We start from the raw sequence: 23,993 nt of genomic DNA on the forward strand, positions 1-23,993 counted from the left end.
GCCTTCTCACTATGAGTAGCTTCTCTCTCTCTGCCTGCCTGCCATAATCCCATATGGCAGTTTGAGCCTGCTGTTCACCAACTTTATTTAGTTACAATGACTGATTTGATTGATTAAAATCTATGAAAGAAAATTGCAACATTTAACCACAAAGTCAGGTCTTCTATGCTCTCTAGATCCAATATCCTAAATATTGTTCATCAGCCTTCATAAAGACTGCTCAGTACATGTGTAAAGAAAAATTTAGAGAATGATAATTAAAATGTGACTGCTATACATTTGGTGGCAGTCATTTACTTGTTTAGCAACAGGTTTCAGTATTCTTTATTAATCTATTAAATGGCAGACACTTGTGAAGCATTAATGTTGATAAAGTTGCTGAGCACTGAGATGCTCAGAAGCAAACCTATTTTTAGAGCTTTATTTAAACAGAGGAAGTATTAGCAACTAAGAAAACATGAGTAATGTAGTATATAGGTAGAGATATTGCAATTGTTTTAAAATAGTTCAGTTATTTAGAAATGTGCAAGAGTGACTTGATAATTGTCAAATCTGTTCCGGAGATATGCATGTTGATAGCATAAAGCTAAGAAACCACAGCAATTCCTCTTCTTCCATTTCAAAGTTTTCTTAACAGCCATCATTTAATCCATGTTTTTAAAACAAGAGATTTCTTTTTTAAAATCTTTGGTTTAATTATCTATAAAACAAAACTGCAGATGCTGGAAATCTGAAGAAAAAAACAAACTTAGCAGGTCTGGTAGCCTCAAAGAAAAAAAGCATAGGTTGTCACAAATGCCACCAGATCCACTGAGCTTCTCCAGAAATTTTAGTTTTTGTTTGTTTGATTATACATTATTTGGAAGCAAATCTGGTGCTTTCAGACAGGACTGGTGGCTACACTCGAGATAACTGTCTTTGCCATTTGAGGTTGCTGTGTAGTTGATGCTTTGTGTATCCTGGAGACATTTCCTACACTTCTACTTTGTAAACTTTTCTTTTTGAAAATTCTGTTCAAGTTGGATTGTCTAAAGCTCAATGAGGAAATTTGATATAATCACCAGAGTTTACCTTAACAACTTAATGTAAACTTTTGTACATTATGCTGATTATTAGACAGGAGAATTTGAAAATACCTGTCTGTAATATTTCTTACATAAACAAACATTTAAAACTTGTAGTCAAATTGCATTTACATTCTGCAAAGCTGATGAATTTAATGTTTTACAATTTTATAAAGATTCATAAGTATTTTCAGCTGTTTTCATCAAATAGTTTTACTTGTAACAAGCTAACTTTATACTCTTTCAAAAATATGAATTTTGCTAAGGACTGCATTTTTTTGGCCTAAAACAGAGTTATAACCATCATATCCATGATTTTCTTGTCACACAGTCATAGTCATAACTGTTGTAGGTGAGTTACAAAAATTAGGAAGGTCCTAGGTTTGACGCATGTGCTGTGGTGAAGTTAGTACCATGGACTTCCTGCTGTATGAGGTAGGTATTAGACCAACATTTTGTTCCATTTGCACGTGCGGCTGTTAGGTATGGACGAAATTGGACTATGGGTGTCCACCTAACCAGGTTTGGTGTATCTGCAATTGCTGATCTGTGAGAGCTGTAGGTTGCTGGAGTCAACAGCATCTGAAAAGAGAGTGGTAGTGGTGTAATGGAAGAAAGGCAGTGGGGAATAAAAACTCCTCTATCTTTGAATTGCATTTCTAACTTATTGCAAGGGGGAAAAAACGTGTCACACTTTTTGAACTTTATTTCAATTAAACAGCTGCAGTGATCTCACCAAGTTGCGAATGTTTAATTTACACAGAAATCAAAGCTATCAGCCCTGTCAAGGCCATACTGTAGAAGCTGTGGAGCTATTTCGAAAAGCTCGGCGGCAGCTTTTGATTGGGAGAAGACGCTGGGAAGTTGGTTTCGCTATACGGTACACCAGCTGCAGGCACGAATTCAGAGCCGGGCACTGGTTCCATTTAAACGTTTCTATTTAAAAAACCATAGCCTCTAGCAAAGCTCCTTAGCGCCGCCTCTCACCCCATGAAATAAACTGTATGTTAATTTTCCAGGGTCGTGAGTGTGGTGCTAGAAAAGCACAGCAGGTCAGGCAGCAGCCGAGGAGCAGGAGAATCAACATTTCGGGCAAAAGCCCTTCATCAGGAATTCCTGCCTGAGCTGCTGAGCTTTTCCAGCGTCACACTCTTGCCTCTGATCCCCAGCATCTTATTAATTCTCAGGTTCAGTCTGGCTCACAGTTGTTTGAGGAATGAGCAAATTAGTGAAAGCATCCAGGACCGTTGATCTTCCAGATGATTTCTCTCTCTCTCTCTCTGAGCCTTATAGTCCTATCGTTTTGTCACCCGTTAAGCGATCTCTGCGCGTCTTTTGTTGTTTGCTGAATGACCCGCCAAATGAATGAATGGGTAGAATAACACCAAGTGTCTCTGACATAGCCAGAAGTCGCTTCCCAGTTTCAGACTGAGAGGGGGCGGCAGCCAGGCAGGCTGCTGGCTGTGGTGAGTGTCCCGCTCAGGACACACTGACACTGGTGTAGGTCCACCTGGAGACTGAGCCAGTGCTTGTGTGCCTGTCCTCCTCAGTCTCTCTGTTTGCAGGCGGTGGGTTGGCCCGGAAGCAGCAGCAGCAAGTGGCCAGGGCAGCCACGCGGAAGCGTTTGTTCATGAAGCAGTAGATAATAGGATTGACACAGGCCGAGGTGTAGGACAGCAAGTGGATGAATGAAATCGGGGCCCCGGACAGCAACCTGTCCGCCGAGATTTTATCAAACGCGCGCCAAGCATTGACACAGAAAATAGGCGTCCAACAAATAAAAAACATGATCACGATCACAATCAACATCCGAATAACTCGCTTCTTCGCCAGTAAGTTGGCGGATGAGCTGTTGCTCCTTGGCCTGACGGGTTTTAAACAGTCGCTGCCCGATAGTCGCTGCATCTCAATGGTCCTTTTCTGTTTGATGCTCTGTATGTAACACCCATCTCCATCTTCATATCTACTGTCGCTGAGGCTTCTCACTGAGAACAGAACAGCCAAACGGAAGCAATGGGAACAATTAGGATGCAGCCTTTAGGATTCTCCACCTCCCCACTCTCTCAAGCAGCCGTCCCTGTGGTGTTACCTGTAACCTGCAACCTCGAGTCCCTGCTCCTTCCCTGATCTGTGGCCCTCAGCTTTTCGGGAAAACAGAACTTCTGAACACATTCTACCAGATCTGACCTGATGTCGGAAAAAATGGGGTCAGATGTTCTTGAATGTAATGTGCCAGGATTGAGAGTGGGCAGTGCTGACAGAAACAGGGTCACATCGAGTATCACGGTTTTGTTAGTTACTATTAGTTTTATTTAATAACTCTTCCTCATTCTGTTGAGCTCATCCAGTTACTTTACTGGGCTGTTTTAGCTGGGATTGAGGTACATCTTGCATCAATCTCTCCCATCATCCAATTGCACTCTCAGCTATCTTCTCCCCAGTCCCACACCACCCCCCCCCCCCCCCCCCCAATCCCCCCACCCCACTCCCGTTTATTCCTCCACCCCCGCGGTTCCCATCCTCATTCCTGATGAAGGGCTCTGGCCCGAAACGTCGGTTTTCCTGTTCCTCGGATGCTGCCTGATTGCTGTGCTTTTCCACCACCACACTCTCAACAACTGCTTCAGTATTTGTCTTGCAATTTTTTAAATCTGCGACTCTCTGCTATTGAACATTAGAAATGAACAAGACTGCCAGACAATATTTGGTCAGGGACTATTAAAGACTGACTTCACTTTTTTTAACCACTTTTTAAAACATTTATTCCTTTTCACACCATGAAGCCAATAGAAGGCCTTTTTTTATGCTGCTGCAATATCGCTGTGTCAAATCCTGCAACTCCATCCCTAACAGCAATAGACATGTCCCTACAGCCCAGAGACTGCAATAGTTCAAAGATGTAGCTCACCACCAGGGCAGATAGGGACCAACAACAAATACCAGCTCAACCAGCTACGCCAACATCCTATGGACAAATTAAAAAAACAAGTTGCCCAAACATAAACACAAATGAGATCAGACATGATGGTCAGACCATAATATGTGTGAACAGAAATAGGGCATTCTGCCCATTGAGTCTGCTATGCCATTCATGGCTGATCTGATAATCCTCAACTCCACTTTCCTGCCTTTTCCCCATAACCTCGATTCTCTTACTGATTTCAAAACTCTATCTATCTCAGCCTTGAATACTTAAGGACCCAACCTGGATAGCATTCTGTGGTAAAGATTTCCACAAATTCACTATCCTCTGAGAGAAGCAATTCCTTCTCATCTGTGTCCTAACTGAGAAACCCTTTACTCCAAGATGGTGCCCTCTGGTCCTGGCCTCTCCCAAAGGGGAAATAACCTTTCCACATCTATCCTGACAAGTCCTCTCTGAGTTTCAATAAGGTCTCCTCTCATTCATCTACACTCCATTGAGAACATGCCCAACCTTCTCAACTTTTCCTCATAAGAAAATCCCTGCATAAGTGGGCTAAACTGCGTGAAGCTTCTCTGGACTGTCTCCAATTCCAGTAAAAACTGATCCCTTGTACCATTTTAGCAAGGCCACCCTATCAGTTCCAGTGTCCTTGAACAAAATGACCTAAGGTTTCCTGAATCGACCAAAAGAGAAAGAAGGAGTCTTGGTGAAACCCAAGACTTTCCAACACAGACACACCTGTGGATGGTGGTCCTGACACAATAGTGTCCCTGCTGAGTTTTCCAGGACACTTCAATACCATTGAGCTGGCAAGCACAGTTCTCAATGTGAATGTATCTGGAGTCCATTTGCTCATGGGGCCTATGAGTGGTTACTCAGCGCCATAACCGCAGTTTGAAGTCAGTCTCCATCTCAGGGAGAGTTTGGGAGTAGCTATTTTAAAAAAAGACTTCTCGGCTTGGAATCCACATTGAAATAAAGTAATGACTTTTATTTGGTCTAGATTGACCCTAGAATAGAGTCCACAATCGAGTCCCATTTCTAGATTCAGCCAGAAAACAGCCAAAGGAAGACCCAGCATCCCAATGGAGAAATCCCCAAGGGATTTCTAGGATCACTTCTGAAAGGTACTCCTCCATTGTAGCAGTTATAGAGACCCTATGCAGAAAGAAGCCATTCAGTCCATCAATCCTGCACTGACCTTCCAAAGAGCACTCCATCAAGACCCAAAAACTTTCCCCCCTCCAATCTTTGTAACCCCATGCTTCCCATGGCTAGTCCACCTAGCCTGCCACATCCCTGCACACTATGGGCAATTTAGCATAGCCAATCTACTCATCTTTGGACTCTGGGAGGAAAGCAGAGCACCCAGCAGAAACCCATGCAGACACGGGGAGAACATGCAAACTGCACACAGTTACCCAAGGGTGGAATCGAACTGGGGTCCCCAGCCCTGTGAGGCAGCAGTGCTAACCACTGAGCCATCTAATCTTTTGCAATGTCTCCTCATAAACTGAATTCGTCATCTGCAGAACAATTCTTGTAAATCGCTTTAGCACTGTCTCTAACTTGTTCACATATTTCCTATAATCTGGCAGCCGCAGGTGTATACAATACTGAGGTGTCTTGCACAAGTTCAACATCACTTCCTTGCTGTTGTTCTCTATGCCCCTATTAATAAAGCTGAAGGTGCTGGATGCTTTATTTACTGCTCTCTCCACCTGTCCTGCCACCTTGAATGATCTGTGTGGATATACAGTCAGGTGCCTTAACTCTACGCGCCCCACCGCCCATCTTTAGAATTGTATGTTACACAATTTCCCATCTAGCGAGACCAAAACCAGTTTCTTTACCCCATACCTATCACAATTATTAACCTTCCCCCCCTCCCCACCACCCACCAATCTGCTCTGTTACAATGAAAGTGAACAGAGACGTTCCCTGCACGCCCCAGTTTCAATCCGCTGGCCAGCAGTCCCTGTACCTGAAAGTTCCCGTGAGAAATAACCGAATCACTTCTTAACGCTCTAGGACCAGCAGCTCCTGGGATGGACCACACGGTCACAGGGGGACACATGAACCTCTTGGTCCTGGTGGCTAGGGAGCCAGACAATCTTTGGGCCCCATCACGGTCAATTCCAACATCCCCTGCTGCCCTGGGACAAAGGTTTAGCCCCTGGCCTTGGATAATGCTTTGTTCCCTGCAGGGCCTGTACTCGGTCTGTGACCGATTCCGAGCGATCCTGGGTAAGTATCTTTTCCCCGTCGCTCAGCCTCGCTGTCAGGTTCCAGCGTTTTCCCTGTGCTGTACCTGCCACTGTGTTTTACTTTCAATCCCCTGACATGGCAGGGACCCCATTCATACTCTGGCCGCACCTTCCTCGCCTGTCTCTCGTTACTCAAATCCTCTGCCAAACTGGTTCACTAAAGCCCCCTCTGTCACTTACCCTGTTTTCTGATTGCCCCCTTCCCCTGACCTTCTTTCTCAGAATCTGGATCCGTTTCTGCAAATGTAGTCACTCATCTGTTTTGTCCTTTGATTTGTAAAGTTGGTTATGACCCCAACTCTACTCTGCTACTGTCACAAACCCGCCCATATCCGTGAAGGAATGAAACAAAAGTGCAAACCAGCCTCAGATTACAGATTTCTCACGTTCTTAGTGGTCATGTTAATTACCCGTTGAATCGCATTGAAAAAGGTACTGACTGAACTAAATAGGAGTGAGCTGCACTGGTTCATGCGTGATGCTGGAAAAGCACAGCCGGTCAGGCAGCATCCGAGGAGCAGGAGAATCGACGTTTCGAGCAAAAGCCCTTCATCAGGAAGGTGTTCATACACTAGTTCTGTTTCTTTACTTCGTTAACATTATGACTCACTAACACCAGAACCTGCACTGAACCCAAAAAGATTATTTTTCTCCCCACCGAAAATATGTGGTCCCGGGTTTTCACCTATTTGGCAGCAATGAAATAATATTTTTTTAAAAAAAATCATTTCTTGTACACTACCGGGAATAAGCAGCCAAAGGCAAAATAAAAACAAAAGGGAACACAGTTCTTATTAGTATAACAGAACAATTTAAGGTCAGTAGTATAAATTCAATATTAAAAATAAATCATGCATCAGGGACCGTCTAACCAGCACCGAGCGCCTACTCCGAAACCCTGGTGAAACATTTGGATGAAAACCAACCCTGAGTATTGCAGTATCTTCCAGGTCCCACTTGCTCATTTACCTTGGCTCCTCTTCCTCCGATTCATTTCGAACCGAATCCCACTGTATAACTCGCGGGAGATCAGTCCGTAAGCCACTGTCATCACTATTCCAGGGACCAGGAACAGAATCAGTAACAGGAAAATGTACCTGAAGTGGGAACAATAATGAGACAAAGTCAGACAGACTGGACCCTGGCACAGCGCTTCGAAATGATCCACTTCCAAACTGACATGTCCATGAGGCTGGTATTACCAGGACTGCTGTGTCATGTCATTCGGCCAGAGGAGGCGGCACATGTTGCCTGTGCTGTTATTGACCCTCGTGAACGGTACCAGAGTGTTGTAGATGGGATACGGCAACATGATAATAATGGAGAGCAGCCAAGTGGCGGCGATCACCTTGAAGGCATGAGACTTAGTTTGCCAGACTCTGGATTTTAGCGGTTTACAGATAGCACTGTACCTCTCCAAAGAAATGGCTACCAAACTGAAGGTGGAAACGCTAACAGAGATACCTAAAAAAACAAGCACAAACATGTTAAAAATGGAAACAAAAAGATTTCGTTTCCAGTACCATGATCTACAGTCTGTACTATTTTGACGTTCCTTCTCCAAACCTGTATCGCAATATGACCGAATTTAGAGAACACTTTTCAAGGTTGAACACGCAGCAATTCACATACAGATGTCATTTTCACTTTACCAGTTATCTTCAATCCCGAAAAAAACCCACAAAAAATACATTTTTGTTTATGGAGTTCATATGCAACAGGTTATCATTTTGCTAATTCTGCGGGACTCCGACTTTAGTGGGAATGACAATTTAATTAGAATATGTATTATGGGTACTCCGACTTTAGTGGGAATGACAATTTAATTAGAATATGTATTATGGGTTGTACATATGAAAAGATGGAAAATCCTGAGAAGCCATGTTGCCTTTAGGAATGGAGAGGGAGAAAAGCAACCCAGGTATTATGTTCGCGACATTTAACAATTCCGCGTCGTTCTACGATATCTACCTCCCACTGGAGAAATTGTAATTTAAAAAAAATGGTTTCAGCCATTTGCCTCTAATGACCTCATAGAGTCATCCAGGGATTCTTCATGTAATAATCCAGGGAGTTAAGCATTCTGGAGAAACATCAAAGTGTTGTTGTAAGGGGAATATTTCATTTAAATTATATAAGTTAGCAAGCACCTGAAATGGTTCTCTGAGGATTCCCACAGTGTTACTTAGCAACCTCAGGTGTCCCCAAAGATCAATGCTGGGCACTGTCCTTTCTTACATCAGCAGCTGTTTCTTGGGCATTACATCTAAAAAGACCTCACTCTGCATGTGCATATGGAGCAGATTCACTCCTATTTCACCACTGATTCTCCAGACCTCTCTCCAATGTCTCAGCTATTCAGCTGCTTATCCAATATTCAAAACTAGATGAACAGGAACTCCCACTAAATAACTAGAAACCATTGTCTTCAATCCTCACCATAAATTGTTTCCGGGCCAACAGTTCCATCCATCTCCTTGAGAAATGTCTGAGATTGAAATAAAGTGTTTACAGTATTGGTGTTACATTTCACTCTGACATGAGTTTCCAAATATGCACCAATGCCATCACTAAGATCAGCTATTTCCAATGAAGAGCCAGCTCTTTCTGAGTCCTTGCCAACCTGTGTTCAAGTACTGCTGAAATCTTCATTCAGGCCTGAATTACACATGAACTCAATTATTCCAATCAACACCTTCCTGGATTCTAGCTTTCTACCGTCCTTAAGCTTCAAGTCACTCAAAATACAGCTACCCACATACCAGCTCACATCAAGTCCCATTCATTTATCACCTATGTATTTACTGCCCCTACATAGACTTCCCATTAAGAAACATTTTGATTTAAATAAAAGTCATCATTTTCCAAACATTCTGTCCTCCTCATCTTTGTAATATCCTTTCATTTTACACCCTCTAAAATATCGGGCATCTCTATTTCTGGCTTCTTGCATCGCCTGGCAATATTTTCTAGGTTTATCATTACATTTGCTTTCTGAACAAAAGTTTAAAATTTGCAATTCTTCATCCTTTGGCACCACTATTAATGTTCATCTGTGAAAAATATTAGTTGGAGTTCATTTTGCAAAAAATTTGAAAGCATATTTTAGCAACTTTTTCATGTTAAGCTCTTAATTTCAGTGTTAATAATATGTATCTTATTAATGATTTGGATCATTGTCAGGAAAGGACTTTTGTACTTCAGAGCTTTATTACTGTTCATTTCACAGCCTCTGGATAATGTGGGATTGATGAGCTGATCGGTGTACCTCCTCTGCATTTTACTCACGTTCTTGGTTTTATGTCACTTACTAATGTGATTTCTATTGATAATAATCTATCTCATAAACATGCATGATTTCCTGAAGAAGGGCTCATGCCTGAAACGTTGATTCTCCTGCTCCTTGGATGCTGCCTGACCTGCTGCGCTTTTCCAGCAACACATTTTCAGCTCTGTCTCATACTAAACATACTCACAATTAAGTAAGTAGCATCACATGTATATTATACTTTTAAAGCTACTATTTGAGTCTAGGGGTTAAGTAGACTCCTCAGCAGTTCAACTACTGGTTCCTAAACAAAATGTTTGCAATAGTGCTGTAATTACCTATTGTTTCTAAGTATAGTACAAAATTAAGTGCAGATGAGGAAGCATTGAGGCAATCTAATTGATTCTCCATAACACATAAAAATAGTATTCACCCATCTTCTTTTGATGCCACAGTTTTTAGCTCCATTATTATGCTACCTTGAAAACTATCCCAAGCCTTCTGAAATCTATTTTCTAATCTTAATATTTTTTGGGAAAAAAAATTGATATGTCAAAGATGCATGAAAATTACATCTCACAATAAAGAATTGAAAGTATTCTGAAGGGGGAATGTTACCATACTTGGGGATCTTCAAACCTGTCATGATTAGGTAAGAGTAGACACAAGGATAATTCAACCAAAAATTTTGCCCACCAGAGATCTCTTCCCCTTCAGTTTAAAATCCAAAACATTATACTTTTTAGATAGAGATAATGGTCCTCCACTCAAACCCTGACATCCATCTCTGCCTAAAAACCTCAGCATTAATTTAAGTAAAATGTTCCACTTTAATGCCTTTTGCGATGAACTGGAATTTATGTTTAGGCGTTAGCAATTTCTGGAAGATCAGAGCACGAAACTGGGAATCATTGAAATCAAACAGGTAAAGCGAGATATGAATGAAGAGATTGTGAGGCTATTTTTATGATTAACACAGATATTCACCAAAGGTATTGTTAGGACTGGTACAATATCATGTATCGGATTAAAAAGAAGCTACAATAGACTAGTTTGTGTCAATCAGAATTTTACAGACAGCATTTTCTGTCATGCATGTATATCCACGATATTTCAGAAAAGTATTGATATAGTTAAATTGATGATAACAGCAGGTCAGCGGATTGTAATCTTTATCTACCTATGGAAAGCTATTTCTGCAAATAACTGGATAATTAATCTGAGATGAGTGAATATGCAAATACGAGATATGACATTCAAACCAAAAGAGGCATTCAATTAGGTGGTAATGCTGCAGGTTTTGAACCAGAAAACTGAATTAGAGTCATAGAGATGTACAGCACGGAAACAGACCCTTTGGTCTAACTCGTCCATGCTGACCAGACATCCCAACCTTATCTAGACCTGTTTGCCAGCACCTGGATCATATCCCACCAAACCCTTCCTATTCATATACCCATCCAGATGCCTTTTAAATGTTGTAATTGTACCAACCTCCACACTTCCTCTGGCAGGAATTAATTGAAAACAACTACTGCAGTCCTGTAACTTCCAGGCACGAATGTTGGTGAACAATTAAGCAACTACAAGGTGAAAGAGAAGCAGAAAGAAACTCCACAATCTGTGCAAAAGATAAGTCTGAGCCACTTATGACCATCATTAGTCAGAGATGCCAAATGGATGACCTACCTAGCCTCCTCCTAAGGTCCCTATCATCATAAATGACAATCTTCAGACAATTTGATTCACACCATGCAATAGTAAGAAATCACGAAAGATACTGGCTACTGAAAAGGCTATGGCCCTTGGTAACATACAGAAAATTTGAGCTCCTAAACTAGCTGTGTTCTAGCCATGTAGTTCCAGTTCAACTGCAACATGGGCACATATGCAACAATATGGAAAATTGTCCAGGTCCTCAAAAAAATGACAAATCTAAATCAACTAATCATTACCCCATCAGTCTATTCTTAATCATTAAAATGATGTAAAGTGTCATCAAAACTGCTATCAAGTGACAGTTATACAGCAACAATCTGCTCAATAATGCTCAGTTTTGGTTTTACCAGGGTGACATAGCTCATTGCAACCTTGATTTAAACATTGGCAAAAGAACTGAACTCTAGAGATGAGGTGAGAGTGACGGGTCCAAACAAGGCAGAGTTTGACTGAGTACGGCATCAAGGAATCCTACAAAATTGGAATCAATGTGTTTGGGTAGGAAATTCTCCATTGATTGAAGTCAAACCTAACTCAAAGGGAATGGGCGTGGTTGTTGAAGATCATCTCAGTTCCAGTACACCTCTGCAGGAGTTCATAGAATCATCATAGAATCTCTGCAATGTAGAAACAGACCCTCTGGCCCAACAAGTCCACACCGACCCTCCGAAGGGTAGTCCACCCACACCCATTATCCTACCCTATTTCTCTACATTTATCCCTGATTAATACACCTCAGCTACACATCCCTGAATACTATGGGCAATTTAGCATGACTCATTCGCCTAGTCAGCACATCTTTGGACTGTGGGAGGAAACCCACACAGACACGAGGAGAATGTGCAAACTCCACACAGACAGTCACCTGAGGCAGGAATCGAACCTTGGTCTCTGGTGCTGTGAAGCAGCAGTGCTAACCACTAAGTCACCATGCCACCCCATCAAGTAATATCAGGATGGACAGTGAGAGCTTCTTTAAATATATAAAAAGGAAGAGGGAGGCCAAATGTAACATAAGCCTCTTAGACAGCAAGGCTGGAGAAATGATAACAGAGAGTTAGAAAATAGCAGAGGATTTGAATAAATACTTTGCACCTTATTGTGAAAAGGTTGGAGTCTATTAGAAAGGATGTAATAGCAGAACATTTAGAAATACATAATATGATCAAATAGATGGCTTCATGAAGGGGAAATCATTCCTGGTGAATTTATTAAAATGCTTTGAGGGTGAAACAAACAGTATAGATAAAGGAGACACAGTGGATGTAGTATACAGGGATTTTAGGAATATATTGGACTCTTGTTAAGGCACCACTTATTAAGGTATTTCATAAGGTAATCACCCATTGTGTTGGGTTAGCATCTTAGCATTGATAGACAATTGGTTAACTAGTGAGTTTTGAGAAGATTTGTAGCTCAGGTTGAGGTTCTGGATGTAGGTTTGCTCACTGAGCTAGAAGGTTCGTTTTCAGACATTTTGTCGCCATACTAGGTAACATCTTCAGTGAGCCACTGGATGAAGCACTGGTGGTGTAGCCCGCTTTCTATTAATATGTTTGGGTTTCCTTGGGTTGGTGATGTAATTTCCTGTGGTGATGGCATTTCCTATGGTGACGTCATTTCCTATTCTTTTTCTCAGGGTGTGGTAAATGGGATCCAAGTTAATGTGTTTGTTGATAGAGTTCTGGTTGGAATGCCATGCTTCTAGGAATTCTCGTGCATGTCTCTGTTTGGCTTGTCCTAGGATGGATGTGTTGTCCCAGTCAAAGTGGTGTCCTTCCTTATCCATATGAAAGGATACTAGTGAGAATGAGTCATGTCTTTTTGTGGTTAGTTGATGTTCATGTATCCTGGTGGCTAGTTTTCTGCCTGTTTGTCCAATGTACTGTTTGTCACAGTTCTTGCAAGGTGTTTTGCTTGTTGTCTGTCAAGTTAATTAGCTGCTGTTTTAGTGTGTTGGTGGGTTTGTGGGCTACCATGATGCCAAGGGGTCTGAGTAGTCTGGAAGTCATTTCTAAGATGTCCTTGATGTGAGGGAGAGTGGCTAGGGTTTCTGGATGTGTTTTGCCCAATTGGTTAACTAATTGAAGATAAAGAGCTAGGATAAGGGGGGCATTTACAGGATAGCCCACCTGTAGCTAATGTAACTAGTGGAGTGCCACAGGTAGTGCTAGGGCCACATTTATTACAATGTATATGAATGACTTGTATGAGGAAAATGAATGTAAAATATCTAAGTTTGTGGATGACTCAAAAATAGGTGGGAAGGGAATTAGTGAGGATGACACAGAGAGTCTATAGAGAGATATAGACAGATTCAGTCAGTGTTCAAAGAGTTGCCAGATGGAATGTAATGTGGAGAATATGAAGTTTTGCACTTTGGAAGAAAGAATAGAGGAAGCTGCTGCACTGAGGGATTTGGTAGTTTCAGTGCATGAATCATAAGAAGTTAGCATTCAGGTTCAGTGGCAGAGATTTCAAAGGGAACATTTAAAGGAGCAAGTAAATTGGGTTTGTACTGATCAGAGTTCAGAAAAATGAACAGTGACCTTATTGAAACATACAAAGTACTTAGTTGAATTGAGAAGGTAGATGTGCAAAGGTTGTTTCCCCATGTGGTGAGTCTGACAGGGCAGACTCGATGGGCAGAAAGGCCTACTTCTGTTTCCATACCTTATGATCACTTGTCTGGATGAGTGCAGTTTCAGTGACAAAGCACCTCAACACCACTGAAGCCAAGGACGTCTGCTTGATTGGTAGCCCACCCATCAGCTGTTGCTCACGCATGCACAGTGTGTACCATATGTACGCTATACTCAGGATAGCTCCCTTCAACTGCACCTTCCAACTCACCGCTTCTACCCAGAAGGACAAGAGAGCAGCAGGTGCATGGTAGCGTCACCACCTGCAGGTTCCCCTCCAAGTTGCACACCATTCTGACTTGGAAATGCATTGCTGTTCGTTCGCTGTCACTGCGTTAAACCCCTGGAACCCCTCCCGAAGCTGCTCACAGTGATGTGCACACTGCACAGACCAAACACGGACTGCAGCTGCTCACTACAGCAACTCCCCTCCACCTTCTTTCTCAATTTGCGATGGGCTGGTGACTCTAGCCATGAGACAATGACTGTAAAAACATTATTAAATAAAAGTTGTATTGAACATAGTTTAAGCCTTAACTGCCTAGCAATACCAAGCGTGGATGCTAATAATTAAACTGTCTTCCCGTTGATGCACCTTCGGTTGTAATTCCTGACCTTCCACTAACTTTCCCAGATGTGTACAGAGAGACGGTATCGGTATATTAAAGTGGGGAGAGATACATTAAAAGGCGTTGGCGTGTAAACCTCATGACTCTAAAGTCCCACGTTAGCTCACTACCACTAACTACCTACCATCCACTTTTAGTGAGTTCCACAGGGATTACTCAGCATTCAACTTCGCTACAGGCAATATTTCTAAAGTCCTACCAATCGACACCCTTCCCCGTGAAATGGAAGGAAATGCAGAATGAGCGTGCTCTCTGGCCGGCTGCTTAGCCCGCGCCTCAGTGTACGCCAGTCTTACATCAGCGGAAATTATGCTTTACCCATAAAGTAACTGACAGCTTTGCAAACAGCGCTTCCGAAAATGAAATCCTTGAGCAGGTTTGGGATGAGGGTGAAGGGCATGCAGAAGAGGCACAACATCAGGTCACTGGTGGCCAGCGAGAGCAGGAACGAGTTGGTAACAGTCCTCAGCCTCTTGTTCCTCAGTAAGACAGTGATGATCAGGACATTGCCAAGCACACTCAGGAGAAAAAACAGACAGTACAGGAAGATCCGCACCGTTTGATTCAGATCTGGAAGGGGAACAGAGGAGACAGGGTTAGCCTGAAGGATATGCCGTGCTCTCTCTCTCTCTCTAACAGTTGTCGGGTAGTACCTCTGGGTGGCCTGAGGAACTGCTCACAGCTCTCATTCCTGCAGCTCTCCGTCTCCCTCTTGGTGTCGGCTGCACCGAGCGGACTTGCGATGACTGTGAGGTTAATAAGAATATCAGGAACCGTCTCCATTTACAAATGCTTGGGATGTCTCCTACTGTTTTGAAGAATGCAACTGCCCGCGCCATCGATCCATTCTAAACAAAGTTTCTCAAATCTTCTTCAATTTACAAAATACCCTTCTTATTTCTGATGGATCCGCTGTCCAATCACTGAAATACTCCGGCAGCTTGTAAACAAGACTTTAAAATGTAAACGTTTCCTCTCCTGTCAAAGCTGAACCAGACTGAGCATCTCTGCTTCAAGCTGCTGTCGGTTGGCTGCTGCTTTGCCTGTGTCCAGGGGGCGCCGAGAGGTGTTTCTAACTCTGCCCGGTGTAAGCTGGCCAGCTCAGTGGGAGGAGTGAAGCACCAACACAGATCTCAGTGACAGCCTGAAGCAGGTCCTCAGCTCGACCCGCCCCGCCAACACAGAGAGCTCTGTGCACCACAGTCTCGATTTGGTGCTTTGGTCTAATGTCCAGAGCAGAAATAAGTCCCGGTATCTCGACAATACAGACCTTATAGAGGTTTATGAAACCGGGAGGGTCATGGATAGTGTAAATAGACAAGGGCTTTTCCTCGCGGTGGGGGAGTCTAGAACTAGAGTGAATAGGTTTAGGGTGAGAGGGGAAAGATTTTCACACAGAGGGTGGTGCGCGTATGGAATGAGCTGCCAGAGGAAGTGGCGGAGACTGGTACAATTGCAACATTTAAAAGGCATCTGGATGGGTATATGAATAGGCAGGGTTTGGAGGGTTATGGGCAAAAAGCTGACAAATAGGACTAGATTAATTTAGGATATCTGGACAGCACTGATGAGTTAGAGGAAGGCTATTTTTCAGGAAACATACTAACGCACAAGAGACGTTTGGTGTGTTTGTTGGATAGAGTCAAACTCCAATGTTTGTACAGACCTGAACTGCTTTACTGACTTTGTATGTCTATATACTTTTCTTAAAGGATAAAGTATACCTTTGAAATAGTAAAGAGGGTGGCTAATGAATCAGCCTTGCCCACAGACCTAGACTGCAGTTCCCCCAGCTACCAACCCCCCTGTCTATTTTTTGTGCCTTTATGTTATTGATTTCGCTTTCCCACCCTTTGTATATGATGGATCACACCATGAGCTCTAAGTGATATTAAACACAATCTGAGGCCTCAAAAAAGTCAAAGCTCTGAAAGAGAAATCCTCAAGGAGGGGAGTTCACTAGGTGGAAGAGACAATCTTTCAGTTTTAGATTGAATGGCCCTTCCTCAAAACTGATGGTAACTCAGAAAATGCTGTTTACGTGCAGAAGATACAGTGGTGGGAGGGGGCTTCGGTGTAAGGGTAAGGATGAGGTAAGCTCACCAGATTCCTGGCTGGTTTCCCTTCTTCATTTGTGGAAACCCTGAAGAGCTGAAGTAAAGTCATCACATCTCCGAGGTTTCTGCTGATCTTGGGATAAATTAGTCAAAAATATTAAACACATATTTACATTTAACTAATGTCTTTGACATGGATGTACAGGTCAAAATGATATAGAGAGACAGATTCCTAAAATCAAATGGACACTGAGCTAAAGAAGATGATATTAGGAAGATTGGCCAGACATTTGGTCAAAGGAATGGGCTTGATGGGGGTTCTGGGAGAGGAGAGGAATGTGCACTTTGCTGTATGTCAGTATGAAAGGGTAACTACTGAGAAAGGCCATCAACTCCACTTACTATAATGGTGTCTGCTGGAGAACAACTTAGCAAACCTCTGATCCTCCTCAAAGTCTCTTTAAGAATGTCTATGATATCAATGTAAGTTGGAGCTATACCTTGTTAACTACAAGAGATCCTTCTAGTCAGTTCCGGAAGTGTTCTTTCTCACCATGGAAGACCAAGCAAATCCTAGTTTCCCACACTAATGAGGATGGTAGCAACAACCTTCCCTATGAGCAGTAGTTGATAAAGCCTACAGAGCTGGCACACCCATCAAAATAGACACTGAGACTCGAATAGTTGAAGCTGATGTAACATAGCCTCGATGTTGTGGCCATTTCGGAGATATGGATAGAGAGGGGTCAGGAATGGATGATACAGGTTCCAGGGTTTAGATGTTTCTTTAAGATCAGGGAAGGTGGTAAAAGAGGGGAGGTGTGGCCTTGTTAGTCAAGGACAGTATAATGGTGGCTGAAAGAATTTTTGATGAGGGATAGATGGTGACATCTTGAGAAAAGTCAATATTACAGAGAAGGAAATGCTGGATGTCTTGAAACACATAAAAGTGGTTAAATCCCCAGGACCTGATCAGGTGTACCCTAGAACCCTGTGGGAAGCTAGTGAAGTGATTGCTGGGCCCCTTGCTGAGATATCTGTATCATTGATAGTCACAGGTGAGCTGCCAGCAGACTGGAGATTGGCTAACGTGGTGCTACTGTTTAAGAAGAGTGGTAAGGACAAGCCAGGGACCAGTGACCCTGATGTCAGTGGTGGGCATGTTGTTGGAAGGAATCCTGAGGATATTTGGAAAGGTAAGGGCTGATTAGGGATAGTCAACATGGCCTTGTGCATGGGGAATCATGTCTCACAAACTTGATTGAGTTTTTTGAAGAAATAACAAAGAAGATTGATGAGGGCAGAGCTGTGGATGTGATCTATGTGGACTTCAGTAAGTAGTTCGATAAGGTTCCTCATGGGAGATTGGTTAACAAGGTTAGATCTCATGGAATACAGAAACAACTAACCATTTGAATACAGAACAGGCTTGAAGGTGGAAAACAGAGGGTGTGGTGGAGGGTTGTTTTTCAGACTGGAGGCGTGTGACCGGTGAAGTGCCACAAGGATCAGTGCTGGTCCACTACTTTTCATCATTTATACAAATGATTTGGATGTGAACATAGGAGGTATGGCTAGTAAGTTTGCAGATGACACCAAAATTGGAGCTGTAGTGGACAGTGAAGAAGGTTACCTCGAATTACAATGGGATCTTGATCAAATGTGCCAATGGGCTATGGAGTGGCAGATGGAGTTTAATTTAGATAAATGAGAGGTGTTGCATTTTGGGAAAGCCAATCTTAGCAGAACGTATACACTTGATGGTAAGGTCCTAGGGAGTGGTGCTGTAGATAGGATAGTGAAGAAGGCATGTGGTAGCTTTCCTTTATTGATCAGAGCATTGAATATAGAAGTTGGGAGGTTTGGTGTGGCTGAACAGGATGTTGGCCACTTTTGGAATATTGCATGCATCCCCTATCAGAAGGATGTTGTGAAACTTGAAAGGGTTCAGAAAAGATTTACAAGAATGTTGCCAGGGTTGGAGGATTTGAGCTATAGGGAGAGGGCTGAGGGGTGACCTTGGAGGGTCAGAGGCTGAGAGGTGACCTTATAGAGGTTTATAAAATCATGAGGGGCATGGATAGGATAAATAGACAAAGTCTTTTCCCTGGGGTGGGGGTGTCCAGAAATAGAGGGCATAGATTTAGGGTGAGAGGGGAAAGATATAAAAGAGACCGAAGGGGCAACCTTTTCACACAGAGGGTGGTACGTGTATGGAATGAGCTGCCAGGGGAAGTGGTGGAAGCTAGTACAATTGCAACATTTAAAAGGCATCTGAATGGGTATAGGAAGGGTTTGGAGGAATATGCTTGGGGTGTTGGCAAGTGGGACTAGATTGGGTTGGAATATCTGGTCGGCACAGACAAGTTGGACTGACGGGTCTGTTTCTGTACTGTACACCTCTATGACTCTATAACTGGAGGCTAGGCAGGATCATAACTTTTCTAGTTACCAATATTTCCTGTATGTTGAAGGGTTTCTTACAGTAAAGTGAAAAACTTTTAGAATGGAGATAAGGAGAAACTTCTTCAGCCAGAGAGTGGTGGATCTATGGAATTCACTGCCACTGAAAACTGTAGAGGCCAGGTCATTGAGTATATTTAAGACTAAGATAGATAGGTTCTTGAGGGGATCGAGGATTACAAGAAGATGACAGGAGAATGGCGATGAGAAACTTATCATCCATGATTGAATGGTGGAGCAGACTCAATGGGCTGAATGTCCTAACTTCTGCTCCGTTGTCTTATGGTCTCATGGTTTCTGATTTACGGTCAGTAATTTGCTGATTTTTAGGTGGTTCAAATCACCTCCAGATCCCTGGTTCTGACACTGGACTTATCTAGGGACTTTGAAATGGAGAAGGCAGTAGACTGGTGTTTCAGGGAGAAAGAATCTCTGTGTTTATTTAACTACAAAATGGTAAGTGTAATGCAAGAAATAAAAGGAAAATATAATAAAACAGTGATATAGACACAATTCTACAGAGGACAGTAATTCGATACACTATTAAATTGAATACAGGTTAAACATTATTAGAATTAAACAGCAGGTTTATATCACAGAAACTATTATTCGGCTTCCTACCCTTGGGTTCCCAGCACTGAAACCATCTACCTCCCCCTCCTGGCTCGCTAGGTTGGAAACTTTTGCATCTTGAGAATTATGCTCACCCCTGGGGAGAAATCGCAAGTTTGAATCACGGGCGGCTGTTCCTGCTTGCCTTACCCGGTGCCTTGCTGAAGACTTTGGACAGTGTAGGCCTTCAGTCTGGGTTGATTCTGCTGATGCGGTAGGATGTGTTTTGGATTCTTCAGGTGAGTACGTCATTCTTCTTACTTTCCCTCACAATCCATGACCCCCTCATTCTTCAGAAGTATCATTGATGTCCTCATGTGGACATATTCCTTGCACAGTGGCAGTTGTTAGATCATAGTAGTAGAGCGGTGGGACTCTGTCAGAAGAGGAAGCACTTCCTGGGGTAGCTGAAATGAACATAATGTGTCGTGTAGTGAGGTGAACTAACAAAGACTTAATAAAAAGTAAAGCACAACAAAAGACGAAGGGGACAACAAGTAAAACTGCACCTATAATAAGAGCAATCGTGACAAACCATGCTTCTGTAGACCCTAATATATTATTCAATCAATCAAAAGCCTGATAACCAAACCCCGCATTATCTTTTAGCTCCTGTCTTAGATTCTTTAGTTTTTCCATTGCTTTCGTAAAAGATCCACCAGGCTAGTGTTGTTAGATATAAAGGTGCAGCAATGCTCCCAAAACATCACACAAATCCCACCTTTTTCTGCCAGTATCCAATCTAAGGCCTGTCTATTTTGCCATGTCATTTTCATAATAGTATCCAATTGTTCTCCCAAGGCCACAAGGGCATCGTCAGTATAATTGATAAATCTCTGCTGGTTGTAATAAATGTAATTAATCTATTCAGCATTCTTACTAACCCCTATCACTGGGATGAGAGCCTCCCAACTCACGGCAATCTCATTGCGGGCCTTAAACTCATTAGGAATGCCTCTTGGCTGCCTATGTTATCAATCCGAATCGTTGGATCAGGGACATACCGTCGCTTAGTTTGGCGCAAAGCTGACTGTGACGTAGTGCAAAGCTGCGCATGTAGCAATATAGCGACCTTGTGTAGGGGCATTACATGGGCACAGCTGCCACTCCAATCAGCAGGCAGCATCAGGCGCAACCCTCCTTTCTTACCACACAGCCACCAAGTACCTGCCAGTGGGACGCATTGAGAATTTGTGATAGCCCCAAATGTTATGTCCACTTTGAGTTCAATTGTATTCCCTCAAAGACCCTTAAAATAGTCGACTGGTATGGAACCATTTCACTTAAAGTATTCAAAACTTATCCTGTATCCTGAAAGCAGCCACGGGGAACATGTAATTAGTCTTATTGGTGGACCATGGGGTACTATAGCCACACCATCACTGGAGTTGCTGCCTGACCACATCATCGTGCTGGTAGAATGTAGAGGCCTGAAGTAGGAGGCACCAAAACGGGCAATAGAGTTGCCTGTAAATTGATGAATCATCCGGATTAAGAGGTCAGCTAGAGTGCTGCAAACGCCATTGAGTACAGGTGGTCAAGTTATAGGGCATAGGGACAACATAGTGTGAGGGGGTCACTTTAGTGCACAAGAAACAGTCCTGTCTAGCCATCATTACAGCCGTATAGTTTGCTCATTGATACCAGTGATTGTCACGGGCACGTACCCATGTTAGGGCAGAAAGGTCTGCACTTCAAATACATCCTTGCCTCCCAGCCTGAGTGACTCTAGCGTTACCAATCCAGGTCTGCCAAGTTAATTGTCTCCAATTCTGAATATGCAGGCCTGGCATCAGAGAGGGGGGTATCAGAGGCATTCCCCCATGTCTCCCCCATCCCCTGCTGCCAGGAGAAGAGCAATGCTCCACATCTCCATCACAATCATTTCTGGAATGATCAGTATCCCCAAGAACTTCACCTGTACCTTGTTTGGAACCCTGCTGAGGGGTACTAACCTCCTGTGTGCCCTGCCCATGTCCAAGTTCCTCAGCCTCAGCTCCACTTACCTCAGTGTCAGAGTTAGTTTGTGCTGGTGGGAGAGCTTTAGTACAATGATTAAAGTGGTATCATATGTGTCGTCCTTCCACTTGGATGGTGGTAGGTGATGCCTTAGTCACTATGAAAGGTCCCTCTCTCCTCGGCTCATTCCAGTGCCTTCGGAAGGCCCGCATGGACACCCAATCCCCGGGTTTAATAGGTCCTTCCTCGTTGACAGGTGTTGGTTCCCTTTGTGTTTCCTGCAGATGGATAGTCTCATGTATCATAGTTAGCTGCTGCATATATTGCTTAAGTTCTAAGCTTAACTGCTCCAACCTAGGCCCTTTGTATGGCCTCTCCACCTGGGCACTGGCACAGGTCTGCCTGTGAACATCTCATGCGGTGTTAGATTGGTCATGTGGAGGCGCAGTAGTAGTTTGGCGCACCGACCTCTACACCGCTGAGGCCAGACGCCAGCTCGCAGATACCTCCTCCTACTGCCCCCTTGACCATGACCCCACCCCCCACCACCAAACCATCATCTCCCAGACCATCCATAACCTCATCACCTCAGGGGACCTCCCATCCACCGCCTCCAACCTCATAGTACCACAACCCCGAACCGCCCGTTTCTACCTCCTGCCCAAAATCCACAAACCTGACTGCCCCGGACGACCCATCGTCTCAGCCTGCTCCTGCCCCACCGAACTCATCTCCTCCTACCTCGACACGGTCCTGTCCCCATTAGTCCAAGAACTCCCCACCTACGTCCGTGACACCACCCACGCCCTCCACCTCCTCCAGGATTTCCGCTTCCCCGGTCCCCAACGCCTCATCTTCACCATGGACATCCAGTCCCTGTACACCTCCATCCCCCATCACGAAGGACTCAAAGCACTCCGCTTCTTCCTTTCCCGCCGTACCACCCAGTACCCTTCCACCGACACCCTCCTTCGACTGACTGAACTGGTCCTCACCCTGAACAACTTTTCTTTCCAATCCTCCCACTTTCTCCAAACAAAAGGAGTAGCCATGGGCACCCGCATGGGCCCCAGCTATGCCTGCCTCTTCGTAGGGTATGTGGAACAATCCATCTTCCGCAACTACACTGGCCCCACCCCCCATCTTTTCCTCCGCTACATTGATGACTGTATCGGCGCTACCTCGTGCTCCCACGAGGAGGTTGAACAGTTCATCCACTACACTAACACCTTCCACCCTGACCTCAAATTCACCTGGACAGTCTCGGACTCCTCCCTCCCCTTCCTAGACCTTTCTGTTTCTATCTCAGACGACCGAATCAACACGGACATCTACTACAAACCGACCGACTCCCACAGCTACCTGGACTACACCTCCTCCCACCCCGCCCCCTGTAAAAACGCCATCCCATTCTCCCAATTCCTTCGTCTCCGCCGCATCTGCTCCCAGGAGGACCAGTTCAAAATACGCACAACACAGACGGCCTCCTTCTTCAAGGACCGCAATTTCCCCCCCAACGTGATCGACGATGCCCTCCACCGCATCTCCTCCACTTCCCTTGAGCCCCTCCGCCCTCCGCCCTTGAGTCCTGCCCCTCCAACCGCCACCAGGACAGAACCCCACTGGTACTCACCTACCACCCCACCAATCTCCATGTACAGCGCATCATCCGCCGTCACTTCCGCCACCTCCAAACGAACCCCACCACCAAGGATATATTTCCCTCCCCTCCTCTATCAGCTTTCCGTAGAGACCACTCCCTCTGCGACTCCCTTGTCAGATCTATACCCCCCACCAACCCAACCTCCACTCCCGGCACCTTCCCTTGCAACCGCAGGAGGTGCAACACTTGCGCCCACACCTCCCCCCTCACTTCTCTCCAAGGCCCCAAAGGAAACTTCCATATCCGCCACAGATTCACCTGCACCTCCACCCACATTATCTACTGCATCCGCTGCAGCCGGTGTGGCCTCCTCTATATTGGGGAGACAGGCCGCCTACTTGCGGAGCGATTCAGAGAGCACCTCTGGGCCACCCGGACGAACCAACCCAATCACCCTGTAGCACAGCATTTCAACTCCCCCTCCCACTCCACCGAGGATATGCAGGTCATTGGACTCATCCACCGCCAAACCACAACAACGCGACGGTCGGAGGAGGAGCGTCTTATCTTCCGACTGGGAACCCTCCAACCACAGGGGATGAACTTGGACTTCACCAGTTTCTTCATCCCCCCTCCCCCCACCTTGTCTCAGCCGAATCCCTCCAGCCCGGCACCGCCTTCCTGACCTGCAGTCTTCTTCTTGACCTCTCCGCCTCCACCCTACTCCGACCTATCACCCTCACCTTGACCTCTTTCCACCTATCACATTTCCAACGCCCCTCCT

General features: G+C 44.3%; 1 protein-coding gene across 1 annotated transcript; it reads right to left on the minus strand.

The window, feature by feature from the left end:
- Positions 1-1,752: 1,752 nt before the first annotated feature.
- Positions 1,753-15,595, minus strand: cckar (cholecystokinin A receptor). Its single transcript, XM_043701817.2, has 5 exons — positions 15,169-15,595; positions 14,834-15,085; positions 7,460-7,721; positions 7,227-7,354; positions 1,753-3,049 (listed from the first exon to the last, which is right to left on the minus strand). The coding sequence occupies exons 1-5, from the start codon at positions 15,296-15,298 to the stop codon at positions 2,544-2,546; spliced, it is 1,278 nt and encodes a 425-aa protein (XP_043557752.2). The 5' UTR covers positions 15,299-15,595; the 3' UTR covers positions 1,753-2,543.
- Positions 15,596-23,993: the final 8,398 nt, after the last annotated feature.

The sequence above is a fragment of the Chiloscyllium plagiosum genome, unplaced genomic scaffold, assembly GCF_037043375.1.
Source record: "Chiloscyllium plagiosum isolate Xiang-an unplaced genomic scaffold, Cpla_swu_hap1 HiC_scaffold_1, whole genome shotgun sequence".
Taxonomy (NCBI): Eukaryota; Metazoa; Chordata; class Chondrichthyes; order Orectolobiformes; family Hemiscylliidae; genus Chiloscyllium; species Chiloscyllium plagiosum.